This window comes from Botrytis fragariae (assembly GCF_013461495.1).
Source record: "Botrytis fragariae strain BVB16 chromosome Unknown tig00000225, whole genome shotgun sequence".
In the NCBI taxonomy this organism is placed as follows: Eukaryota; Fungi; Ascomycota; class Leotiomycetes; order Helotiales; family Sclerotiniaceae; genus Botrytis; species Botrytis fragariae.
In genome coordinates, this window is record NW_023501002.1 from 704,384 (window position 1) to 717,141 (window position 12,758).

General features: G+C 41.6%; 5 protein-coding genes across 5 annotated transcripts; 1 reads left to right on the plus strand and 4 right to left on the minus strand.

The window, feature by feature from the left end:
* Positions 1-1,291: 1,291 nt before the first annotated feature.
* On the minus strand, positions 1,292-2,221 carry Bfra_011279 (uncharacterized protein; the record flags this gene model as incomplete). The annotated part of the gene is made up of 1 exon (XM_037341607.1): positions 1,292-2,221. One exon carries the CDS (start codon positions 2,219-2,221, stop codon positions 1,292-1,294), a length of 930 nt encoding a protein of 309 aa, XP_037188419.1.
* Positions 2,222-3,148: 927 nt separating this feature from the next.
* Bfra_011280 (uncharacterized protein) lies at positions 3,149-3,507 on the minus strand (the record flags this gene model as incomplete). The annotated part of the gene is made up of 2 exons (XM_037341608.1): positions 3,149-3,332; positions 3,392-3,507. 2 exons carry the CDS (start codon positions 3,505-3,507, stop codon positions 3,149-3,151), a joined length of 300 nt encoding a protein of 99 aa, XP_037188420.1.
* A 1,175-nt stretch (positions 3,508-4,682) lies between these two features.
* Bfra_011281 (uncharacterized protein) lies at positions 4,683-5,327 on the minus strand (the record flags this gene model as incomplete). The annotated part of the gene is made up of 1 exon (XM_037341609.1): positions 4,683-5,327. One exon carries the CDS (start codon positions 5,325-5,327, stop codon positions 4,683-4,685), a length of 645 nt encoding a protein of 214 aa, XP_037188421.1.
* Positions 5,328-6,455: 1,128 nt separating this feature from the next.
* Positions 6,456-7,875, minus strand: Bfra_011282ca (putative fe-containing alcohol protein; the record flags this gene model as incomplete). Its single annotated transcript, XM_037341610.1, has 2 exons — positions 6,456-7,349; positions 7,528-7,875. 2 exons carry the CDS (start codon positions 7,873-7,875, stop codon positions 6,456-6,458), a joined length of 1,242 nt encoding a protein of 413 aa, XP_037188422.1.
* Positions 7,876-11,165: 3,290 nt separating this feature from the next.
* Positions 11,166-12,350, plus strand: Bfra_011283 (uncharacterized protein; the record flags this gene model as incomplete). The annotated part of the gene is made up of 2 exons (XM_037341611.1): positions 11,166-11,284; positions 11,372-12,350. The coding sequence occupies 2 exons, from the start codon at positions 11,166-11,168 to the stop codon at positions 12,348-12,350; spliced, it is 1,098 nt and encodes a 365-aa protein (XP_037188423.1).
* Positions 12,351-12,758: the final 408 nt, after the last annotated feature.

Sequence of the window (12,758 nt, forward strand, 5' to 3'; positions counted from 1 at the left end):
AAAATCTGATGATTGATCACCATGAACAAGTCTAAAACTTCGGGTGATGACCCATTCAATACTCCTGTTGAGCTGAAGGGTTGATCGCTGAGGTTGGGCTGTAGGATCTTCATTATCCAAACTTAACTTGGAAATTTGTTGATTTTGATATCAGACGGTAGGGTAGCATTCCGGATATCCAAACGGAGTTAGGGAATTAGGAGCTACAATCAGGTGTTCATTATTTCAATCTTCCAAGTTGATTTGGCGAATTTGTGACTGATATCGGACGATAGTGCCTTCAACATTCAAAGTAAATTGGGGCAACGGACACGGTAGTTAAAATTGAACGACTATGCTTTAAATGCTTGAAGTTGGCTTGGTAACTTTGGGGTTTAGCTATCTCGAGATGACATCGTTATAGCCGCAGAATGCTGTGAGATCACGTACTTTGACTTGTATAACATTCAAAGAGGTAAATTTTGGGGGTTTCAAAACCTCGACTCAGACTTCCGGATTTGATGGCTATCATCTTGTCTCATGGAATAGACTAGTAAAAATACCTAATTATTGGTGCTCAGAGCTTCGGCATATACTCTCCGAAGATGCAGCGACTGGTGCTCAGTCACCCGAACAAGTTTATACACACTTGTGAGGTCTTATCTGACATTACAAATTAAATCTATTAGTTTTTTCTCCTTCTCTCGAATCTTAGAGTTGTCGTCGGAAGTAAGTCAATCATATTTTTGAGTGCTTTTAATTTCACGAAGCATGTAACAATACCGGTTCTTAGAAGTTCCAAGCATCAGTCGAGCCCCTCGATTGCTCTTCTCCTTTACAAATTTTTGGCGACTCTCGTCTGATACCCCCAATCAACTTAAGTGCATTTTTTCAAATGAATTGAACTATTCAATGAATACAATTGCATGATCTGACTTAGACCATTCTGAGCGTTATACTGTGCTATGCTGACCTGGACTATCAATGAATGTTATTGTATCGCCTGATATGCAACAATCAAGGATTTATATTATCTCATATCGATTCAAAAATTCAAAAGATAGAATTGTACGATATGGTTTGCAATAATCACAACAATTAATTGTCCACATTTACCTAAAATATCAACTACTATAATTGCATCATTTGATCTGCAACAATTAGAAAATTGTATTGTCTCACATCAATAAAAACAACCTACGAATGGTGAATTAGGGTTTTCTCGGCAGTTTATTGAGTTATAGTAACTAGTAGTCATTTAGCGCTTTCTTATCTGTCTAATTTACATCTAACGACCCATTTCTCCCCCCATTCACTTAAATGCAGCTTTTATCTGCTTCCCGCTTAGCCGAGGGCAAGTTCTTTTAACAAAACCACGAATATTAGACCCAATAGGCCCAGATATCTCCACCTGGTTCTCCCCAATTGGACCGTTGATTGAGATTACCATACCACCAGCGCTAGCCTCCTTAGCCGCATTCAAATCCTTCAATCCAGAGGACAAAGCCCCGGTATTTTGAAAGCTAATTGTGATGACCTCACGAGGATCTCCTTGAACTCGGGTAGCAACCGAGCTAGAATTTGCTAGTTGAGCTGAAAAATGGCTCGGACTAGCGAATTTACCTCTACCGAGAGTAGTAGGAGCAAAAGGCTTGGCACTTGGTTGCTCAGAACTCGAATATAGTATAACCGGCTTGGTAGGAAGGGTGTTTAGAGAATTTGCCATGCTAGTAGCCGGAAAGGAAATAGCGGCGGAGCCTTCAGACTCGTCGAAGGAGAGAGATACAGCTTGCTTAGCAAGACTGGCATCGTCAAAGTAGGAGGCGTTGTGTTCTTTATCTTGCTGACCAGTCCATGGGACTCTCTCCATGGAGTAGCATTGGTGAGCTTCTCGGTTCTCTGTGATGTAAACAGAGATTTTTGATAGTTTCTGAGCCGATTTGGCCTTGCGCTTTCTAGCTCGAGTACCAGATCTCTTCGACATCTTTGCGCCGGGAGTGGTTGTTGAGAGAGGTAGTGTTTGTTGATCTGCATCTGGCTCTTTCAATAAGATTGCGCCAGAGTTCTTCTCATTGCTAGCTTCCGAGATGTTCTTAGATGCGGTAGCCGTAGCGATGATAGCAACAGTACTGGGAATAATGGTTGTTGAAGCTGATGTTGCCATGGTATTATTCACTTCTTGCTCATCCATCAACCTCTCAAGCTCCTCAAGAGACATTAATTCATCATCCATGGTAGACATATTGTTCGACGTATGGTAGCTACTGACAGCTAAATTGATGGTACCGTAGTTCGTGAGGAATGATGCACGAATGAGAGTCAAAAGAGGCGTCGTGGTTGGGAAAACAAAATAAACAATTTACTCGCGTACAAAAACAGTAGCAGAGATAAACAAATGAAACAAATTAACATCACTTAACAGTTACTCTTAGCTCTATTGTCAATGAAATACATGACCATCTACTATGTTAATACGGATAACATAAGTTTTCTCATGATGTTAATCTACAAACATAATAGTCACTCTATCTACTTTCAAGTGGTTACCTTTATACACTAGAAGACCCTCCATTCGTCTTCTTATTACCCAAACACACTTTTGACACATCAACAGCCTTAATCGAATTAAAATGCACGTTGACAAGTGTACTACAATCTACTTTGAGGCTTCCACGCCGGAAACAAAAGTAAAAAGAGAGGCGATAGTGATATAGACGTGTGGCATAATATCTATTAAGGAGAAGCACATATCACGAATATTTCTGCAAGAGGGCACATTCTTATCACACCATTATTCGCAGACTCATAGAAACCAAGTATGTATCATTGCTGTTTTAGATATTTGTATTTATCCAATTACCTGAAGAAGATACGAGACTCTTCCTGAAACCTAAACCTTTCTCACGTACATTCCTCATCTCATCCATTGACCTCTGTCTCTCAATTTCGATGGTGCATAAGTTGCGGTACTAGCTTAAAGATGATGTGCGACCAAGAATATGCGAACTGATTCCTAGAATCTGTAAAACACTGTAAGATAATATTTGCGAGTTGAATTCAGTGCCTTCTTCTACCTGCCAAAGTGGTTGAGCAGTTTCTGTGGGGTTCTGAGCTTGTCGACGGTTACGACTCCCCATGCCCTTCGAGTCCCGAGAAATGCTTCGATCCGTTACTTTCCAGGAGATTTATTCCCTTCCACAAAATGTACCATTATTGATGCTTTCAAATTGATCTCGTCTTCCTGATCTGTATGCAAATACTCCATTGTCGCGCCTCTTTCGTAGCTATCTGCCAGTATCTCTGGAGTGCGTTCTATCGTTCCTAGTTTCTGTTTTCGAAAAAGACTGCGCTTTCTATAATGTCATTCTTAATATCGGTTTAATTTAGTCCCATAAAAGAATGAATTGCTCACTCTACCTTAATGATAGACATTGCATTTGTCATCCTGTATAGCATCTGTGGCTCTAGTGTCAGGATTTGGCTTTGAGACTCACCACAATTGAAACACCTGTGGTATGATGATAACATCATAAATATTGTATAATTACCCCAACTACAGTGGAATGGTCTTCCTCAGCATCCTTCGTTGACTTTTAGGGTTTCCACAGCAGATTGACATTGTTGATGGCTGTTCCCGAAGTTCTGCCGCCCCTTTCACAAAAGTGTATTCTCGCTTCGAGGTAAAGCATAGACATGCCATCAATATCCTTGTGAGTGACCTCTGCCATAAACTTAATCAACGTAGATGACACCTCGATCTTTTGTTGTCGCCATTTTTTTGCTTCTGTTTGTTGATTCGTTGTCTTCGTTGTCTTCGTTCACCTTTCACTATCGGTTGAAATGGAAGAGAAGAGACTGTGATTATAAGTGAATGCTTTGGTGGGTTCTGCAAGAGAAAAATTTCTCATTAGCAAAGACTTGGAAAGTGGTAGGATACACTGCACATATCTTAAATGAAACATTGCAACGTGTGAGTTATGATAAGCTGTGGAAGCTGGTGCGAGTTGTAAATGTAATACGCAGGATATTGGAACTTGGTGGGCACGCCAGTTGAATCGAGAAACATGTTCTTTTTGTGGGCAAGTTAAAATTTCTTGCGGTTGAGATTATATTTTGGGAGATTAGTGTAGAAGAATTAAATCTGGAAGGAAGATCAGAACTCCTTAAAATTCAATCATGGAAGAAATGGCAGCCTTTGAAGTGAATATTCATAACATCGTCAATCACAAGAGTGAGGTATACCTCGGTAGCCTTCTGGAAAATAGACAAGGCTGAGATCACTACTAACATTCATATTTCAGCCTGCCCAGATTGAAATCAGTAGATTGATTCTCCCTTAAACTACCGTTCAAGGCAATTACCAGATGCGCACCCCTTGAGCTCTATCATTTGACATGGAAAGAAATATGTGAGACTACGCTTTTACTCACTGTCATTCAATCCATTAGTCGTAGAAAGGGAAATCTTGGGCAGAAATATATATTGGTGCATACCGTTTACGGAGACACTTTGCGCTTTCGTTCCGCTTCCCAAGAAAATTTGGAAGCAAAAATTTAGCGAAGAGATGTAGTGAATAGACTGTTTTGGGAAAGCAACATAGCTGATCATTCTCCATATATCATAATTATTCCCTGGACCTCCAGTCCGGGGCTTTCAGTTGGTAAAGATGGCGCAAGAATTCTCATGAGTTCGTGTCTTTGCAATCACGACTCCTTGATCAGGGAAGTTGACTTTGTGGGTCGAGCAGTTGTTATCTCAAAGTCGTGTGTTCTAGGCCGCATCGTTACTTTGTTGGCACAAGAGGATGAATTTTCGCTGTCAACATCATCTACGGATCGAGGTGTGAAGTACTTTTTGTGAAAGCTTGCATTATCTTCATTCGACAGAAGATTGAGAAGCTCCGGTTCTGGCGCCGTGCCACAATAGGCAGCATAGTCAGTCCATTCATCGAAATTGACGTCATTCGTTGGATACGGAGGATACTCCAACGGAAAAGAACTAGGTTCTTGAGGCGACAGACTTGAATTATGTGTGAAGCTAACATGTGTATGTAAGTCTGGATGCTCTGTGTTGATGCGTTGGGACTTGGGGCGAGATTGGACAAGCTGTCGTTGAATTTTGCGAATAGGGATTTCTAATTCAGATAAAGAAGACCGAAGAGGCTTATGGGCTGAATTTGAAGCTGATAATGGAGAGTCGTTATTAGGTTGACCCGTCGAAAGGTTGCTTTTATCTGCAAAGCTCTCTTCCAGGCTACTGTTTTCCACGGTCAAAGGTGGATTTGGTGATGTAGGCTCAATGTCAAGCTGAGTGACTAAGAATTGATAACTCTCCAGTATGTTGTCCATTGTACTGATATTCAATAACAGATATAAGACACAATAGATCTAGGTCCAACCTTAAAAGCCTCTACAGATTAATATTGTGGTTTTCCAGAGAAAGGTAGCTATTTTCCCCTAGTTTTGTCGAACATGTGATGATGCTTGGAAAGGACAAATCTAGACTTGGATCGAACTGAAGGAATCGCTTGAACACATTTCTTGTCCTTCAGAGATTGAGATAGACTTTAGTAGAATAACAAGAATAAATAAATCCAGTATCTTGAATAACTGAGGCTGACTAGCAGGATCTAGAATAACATGGCTGCGTCAGAAGCATCAGAAATGATACCATTTGATGTACGGCAACGCATCCACATATATAAAGATCCTAATTGGAATCCTTAATGACATAGAAAAGAATCATCATGAAAGTACCGTACACACATTTTCATTACATCACAAACGCACAGGTGCTGATTTACGGTTTCCAGGAATAGCCAAACAATTCATTCCGATTGCCATCACGTGTTACGCGTACTTCATCAACTCATCATGATTCACTCCTCTTTCGTCAACGGTACCACATAACTGAAGATATCTTGATCCTAGAACAACAAAGCCAAACATATTCGGTGGTCAAGCTGTTATATGCCTCGACTCTCACTTCTAAGATTCTCATGCTAATAGTCTCTCAGGGTGGGATTTTATGGATCGACAAGTCCGACCTCCTCGGAGTGTGACTATAAGCAATTGAATTTAATCTGCTCTGCAGTAACGATATCAACATCAAAATCAACAATGGGACCCACTACCTGGCTTGTACCAGGGAACCAGGACAATTACAAATTATGGTGGTAGCGCGACGAGAGGACAGAACTTGGTAAGAACACATTCCCTTCCAAACACACAGCTTGACCACTGTACAATATATATTTTTGCGTTTTATTTTCTCTGGAATTTCTAATTGTCTTGCAAACTATTCCATGTCATTTTACTTGAACACTTTCGTGCTGCTGGAGGTGATCGGTGGGCAAGGACTAAGATCAATTGTGATATGCTGCAGAATATTTGTGCAACAAAAAGATGAAGTCGCTAAGAACAACATCGATAAATATCTTCAAATCATGAGTTCAACGACCCCTCAGAATGATCATACTATGAACCGGCAGCCATTTCCAGCACCTCAAGCACTTGCTCTTTACTAGTCAGAGGTACAGCATTTGTAGGTAACCACCTATCTTTCAAACAATTATCCGCTAGCGCATCTAATTGCTCCTTCTTTACGCCTACATCCTTCAGTGTTCTCGGCATGCCAAGTTCGCGCACGATAGCACCAACCACATCACCTGCATCGGAAGTTTCCCTTTCCAATCCGCTTCTCTTGAGCACAGCCTTGACAGTAGCTTCCTCCCACAAAATGTCTAGTACTTTTCTTTGTCCTTCAACAACTTTCTCGTCATTGCTACTATGTTTTGCATTATATTTCAATACATGTGGTAACATGATACAGCTCGTCTCGCCATGGCCAACACCTAGTGGTCCCAACTGATGCCCAATTCCGTGGCTCCCGCCCATCGGGATACCTCTGCCAATTCCTTTCATTGCTTCCACCACCCCCCACATTTCCTTTAATCTCGCGTCCTCGTTTGTCGGATCTTTCTTAGTGATCAATAAATTTGGTACAAGCAATCTCAATCCATTCGAAAACTCCTCATCGCTTCCGGCGCAAACATTTTTATCAAGCGAGCATAGTCCTTCGACACAATGATCTACGGCTCGAAGACCAGTGCTAAGCCAGATATGTTGAGGAGTAGAAATACACAGGGAAGGAGATAGAATGATAAGAGATGCGCCCATCGATGGGTGACTAAAGGAAACCTTTTGATGCGTCGAAGTATTGGTCGCACCAGCAAAGGGCGAGTACTCCCCACCAGAAAGGGATGTTGGAATATTGATTATAGGGACTTGGCATGGCTTTAGATCCGAGGTTTTGGCCTCTGCCGAGAGAGAGTAGAGTTCATCGGTAGTGGATACATTGTTTGCTAATGCCTAGTTCCGTGTTAGGAAATCCCGCAAGGGTTTTTATCAAAACTAGGGGGTATAATAGTATGGGGTGGTAGATCTAGTACGCATATAACCGCAGGCCAGAAGTCTAAGGCTACCCGGAATTTTGGGTTCTAACGTTAAGCTGGAAAGCATTCCGATTATATGAACGATTTTAACATACGAATGAGATGAGTTTTGCTCCATCAGTAAGTGATCCAGCTCCAAGTGTAACAATGATATCTGCTTCTTTCTCTCGCATGTCTTGTACGATTTCCAAAACATCATCCCATGGTGTGTGCGGCTTGATTCCATATCTCACGCCCACAACCAGATCACCAAGATGTTCTTGAAGAGAGCTAAAATTGGAAGTCTTGCTAATAGAGTTCGATACAATTATGTAGATCTTTGAGGCATGGAATGTGTCTTTGATGTGATGGACACATGCTTCAGGAAAGGGGATGCCGGTTGAAATGTGAGGCTTGGTTTTTGGAGGAAATGCCGGAGTGTAGGTCTCACTAGGGGCTGCCATTGGGTCAAGCTTGTTATGAGCGACTATTGTGATGAAAAGACTGCTCCTTCGAAGCTGAAATTCAGATGTTTGGATGTGATGCTGTATTTTCCTTCATGTAATCGACGTTGGACGTTGACAATGATCGACTGATTATTAATCATGCATAACTCACATATAAACTGCCGCCGAACTGCCGACATTCGGAGAATATCGCAACGTCAACCCTCTGAAGATACACTATGCCATGGTCTTCTTGATGTTTTGCAGCAAGTTATTTCCATTAGATTTGGTTAAATAATATGATCCGTATATTCATTGCTGAGCATTAAATGACAGTTCTATTTCTTGCAGAATCTTTCACGGCTCACCCATTTTTTCCGAAGCACAAACTTTTGGTTCTGATTAAGCATACCTATCTAGGCAGGTGGACAAAACACTCGAATGTTGCGCTGGATGTAGTCAGTATCCTCCGAATTAGAGGTAGACACACATATTTATTTTGAAAATGGGAGGCTGGTGAGTGTCGATCATGCTCAAAGGCCCATAACGCAATCGGTCTGTCGAAGTTTGATTGGCCATGATCCCACAATCAAGAAAGTTTTTGTCGAACCGGATAAAGAGGACTCGATACCTATAAGTTTTGTTGCATATCTGTACCAGGGTGTGAAGACTAGTATAAAGTCAAATCTAGCTTTATTGTCTTGTGTTGCATATCTGTACTGGGGTACAGGGGTATAAAGGTGTTCAGATTCCTGGTCTAGACCCAGTACCATCCGCATGAAGGCAGCGTCATGGAACTCTGCACTTTAGTCTGGTCCTGTCGAACCTGTTTATAAAGTTTTACAAGGGTTCTGGTTCATGAGATGCTACTTTGCTATTATTGTGGAACTACCAGTATCTGTACCTAAGTAGCCAACAGCTATCAAGAATTGCATAGTGTCTCTAAATTGTAGAAGTAAGTTTGAGCGCAAGACGGAACTTGATTTTCCGAGATACCAGGCAAAATGACGTGTAACACTTCAGAGGGCAACGTATATTCATTCAGTGTCGATTTTTGTAGGATCTTCATTCGAATCGTGGCTTTTCAAAGGCCACAATTTACTTCACCGAAGCAGTGATCAACTGTATTGACTAGCTCGTTCTAGCTTACGTTCTTCGCACTACCAACGGTTTTGATGAATTACGCAATCGGCTAGTGAGTTTTTGGACCTGCGAGAGTCAAAACGAAACGATTAACAACTTTAAATACTCACACCAACCACCACCGAATTCAACTCAATTTACTTCGAACGCTACGATTCTATTGCGAGAAACTCTTGGCAATCTCCCTAGAGTGAGCATTTCAAGCAGGATTGCCTCTCATGGGAAGCGTTGCAAGGCTCATCAATGAGTCATAATGAGACTCTTCTTTTTCATAAAATCAATGCAGCGCTCAAATCAAAGACGTTTCGATCCATGATGACGTATTGTGGAGGGCGTGGAACTGGTTCTCTATCAAAATCTGTATCTATGAATGGAAAGAACGACCAAACTTAAAGTGGTATAAATGGAAAGAACAACCAAGCTAGAAGTAGTAGGAAAGGCCAAGCGTCGACCTATGATACGCTGACATTTGATCTAACGTTAATCGGCCAATTTGCATTTCTGACATATCACTAAACTTATACCCAGAATTTTAACGGTGCCTGTAGTCGAGTTTTCATTTCAAAAGAAGTTGGAAGCGGTCTCGAGATGATACAAACACTTTACTGATTTCTAATTCGCTAGCCCCTGGTTTTGATACAGTACAGTCTTGTTCATTGTGTGTTCGTTATTCTCTAAACATTGATTGTAAATGAGGCTCAGCATATGAATAGGGCTTTTTGCATTAGCGTGGCATGCTGTGCAACACATGGTCCATGAGCCATAACTTGGCTGACTTGGTTTACTCATTGAAGAAACTACATCTGATAGCGCGTATGAAGCTTAAAGAGCCTTGAAGGCTGCCAATGCAGATTGCGGCGATATATTGGTAACTTGGAAAGGCTATTATTATTGACTAGTTTGTAGCTTTATTACATAAGACTCATGTTGGTGATCAATGGTTGGTAAGAGAATTCCATCTCAAACTTGACGCAAGGTTTAGAGAACCGGACGAATGAGATTAATAGTTCGAAGACTCTTCGAAAAGTGATCAGGCAAGCTGCACGACATGATGCTAGAGCTATTAGAATTTATTTTCCGGTGCCACTGAATCAAAAACTTAAATGTAGTAAATCAGATGAAAACATGTTTTGACTATAGAGAAGCTTTAGGGAATTAACTAATGTTAGCTGGGCCTTCAAGTCTTGTCCTCTGGCCTAAAGTCATTTTAGAGGTTTAATTTTATAACCCCTTTTCGGCACGATCTCGAGAAGAATTTTACATCCTAAACTTAGCGAAGACTGAGATCAGCAAGCTCCATATGCCATCAGCAATAGCTCAGGCTATCTGCTCAGGATACCTTTAAGATTTGTTAGAAACCGTTACTAGATACTTACGCCTTCCAAAATAAAGACCTATCTGGTAGTGACTCTTGGTCCAACTCTTAGGGCAAGCGCTACCGAGAAAAGAAAACGTAAATCCTGATACTAGGACTTTCTAGTCACACAAGATGAGAGCTTGACACTCATCGTTTGGAATCTACGGCGATATAGTCTATTATGACGAATATCTTCCTGTTCATACTGTCGACTAAGCCCCTTTTAGTCCAATCCTTAATGGAATTCACTAAGTCACCGACTTTGTACACTGCTTATCATTCATATATAAACCGTAGACACACCCGTGCCTTTTAAGATTTGGATTCCTAGTATACGTTTCACATTCTACAAACAGCTGGCAACATAAAAAGAATAGACTTACATCTTGTTAATCTATCAAATACTAAATACCTATCATTCACTACCTTGACACTCGAAGATATTCTTCACATCTATCTTTCAGTTTTCAAGGACACTGAATAGATTAATAAGAAGGTCAATTCACATTTGTTTCTATCTAATAATTTGACACTCGGACATAGTAGTTCGACTTATTTACTAGTAATATCTTTAATTACATTCATTTCCGTAAGTTCCGTCTCAATTCGAAGATATTCACCACCAAGTCCTGGATATTCTCTTGATGTTATCATGGCCAGTAGTTATCCGGCATTGAGGCTACCTATTCATTCAACATGTATTCAATCAAGGAGAGAGTTCAAACCAGAGCACAGCCCTATCTTATGACAGTTGAACTTATATCTATTGACTAGTATTCTAGGTATATCTAGCCACATACTCATAGCCATGTCTTCTCCAAGTTCTGTCGCGCAATGCGTGCAAAAGCTCCAAATGCAGCCACATGAAGACATCAACGATGTGGATGTGGAGGATACCATTGTATCACCACTTGTAAAGGACAGCGCGTAAGTTACCTCTCTATGCCTTGCACCTGCAACCTATTCTCCCCTGAGTTCCCTCGGCTATGTGCAAAGTTGGCTAACTCAAAAAAGCGATATAGTTGGTGCCTTTGAAAACTGTCCAGTCGATATCATCTTGCAGGTCATGAGCGAGCTTGATCTCGTTTCCAAAGTTTGCTTCTCGCTAAGTAGTTCTCACTTCCGAAGAGTGTTCAAGAAGTATTCCGACGTTGACAAATACATCCATGGTAGTTGTCATCCTTCAAATCCCGATACCTGCTATGCGGCTCGGCTGTCCTTGCCTCTAAGCCTGCAAGTATCGGCGTGCGGAAACTATATATTGGATATGGACAAGCGCTGCTTTGACTATCTGCCACTTGATGATAGTGAAGTGAAATGGTATCCGACACTCGCGGACTTGCTGTGGAACGAGAGCTTCTTCTGGAGCGGCGGCGCACAATGGTGCGGCGGATGCTACAGAGTTCTGCCACCTACAAGTTGGGATGAGTGTGCAATGGAGAAGGAATTCTGGGACCACGTTGAGAACCCCTCATCGACTAAACTGCTGCCTCATGAATATATCACCGATCTTCTTGCCAGAGCTCTTGTTCAGGGAGTCAAGAAACGTCGCTCGGATTATTCTTTCATCGGTGATCCTGAAAGCTTTATCCCGCAAATAAAGGCCCTGAGCTACGGCGGGGAACCTTATCAGCATCGAAGAAACGATGTCGATCTGACTATCTGCGCAAAATGCAGAGTCAAGAAGATCGTTACTGATAACGGTCGCAGACAAGAAGCGTGGACCTGGGGCTCGCGCGGGTTGGAAGACACTGGAAAGGAGGCCGATGGAGTCGGTATGGTTGGACACGGTAAGAATATGGGACGGATTGTATATGCGGATCATTTGGCGGAGCCTCTATTTGAGAATAGCTGGATGTATTTCGTATTGTGGGAAGACATCCTGAAAGAATCTGGACTTTTCGTAAAAGAGTATGAGAAGGTAGAGATGCCGTGTCCGAGAAGTAAAGTCTCGAGGTCGAGGACTCTTGAGTTGACAGAGTTGGATTGGTAATTACAAAGTTTTTATCAATCAGTTCAGTCAAAGAGAGGTCACGGATACAGTATCTTTACCAGATTGTAGTTGTTTACAACAAAGAAAGGAAGGATGAAGGAGCCCACAGTCGATACCCATAGCTAGATAGCTAGATATCTGTTTTAGCATAATTATACCCATGCCCAGATGTTCAAACACGGTCATCCCATACGTCCCAAATGTCATCCTACATCGTCGAATCTAGAGGACCTAGGCGAAATATCGGCCGCCAAAACGTATAGAAGAAGTGGAACAAAAAGTCATACCTCTATACAATCAGGAGTCTTTGTTCAGGTTTTCGCTACTAGTTCCCACTTACCATAGATAGAAGTCGCGTCTAATCTTCGGACGGTGTCTCGTCCCGACATTGGTGAGGAGAATGCAACA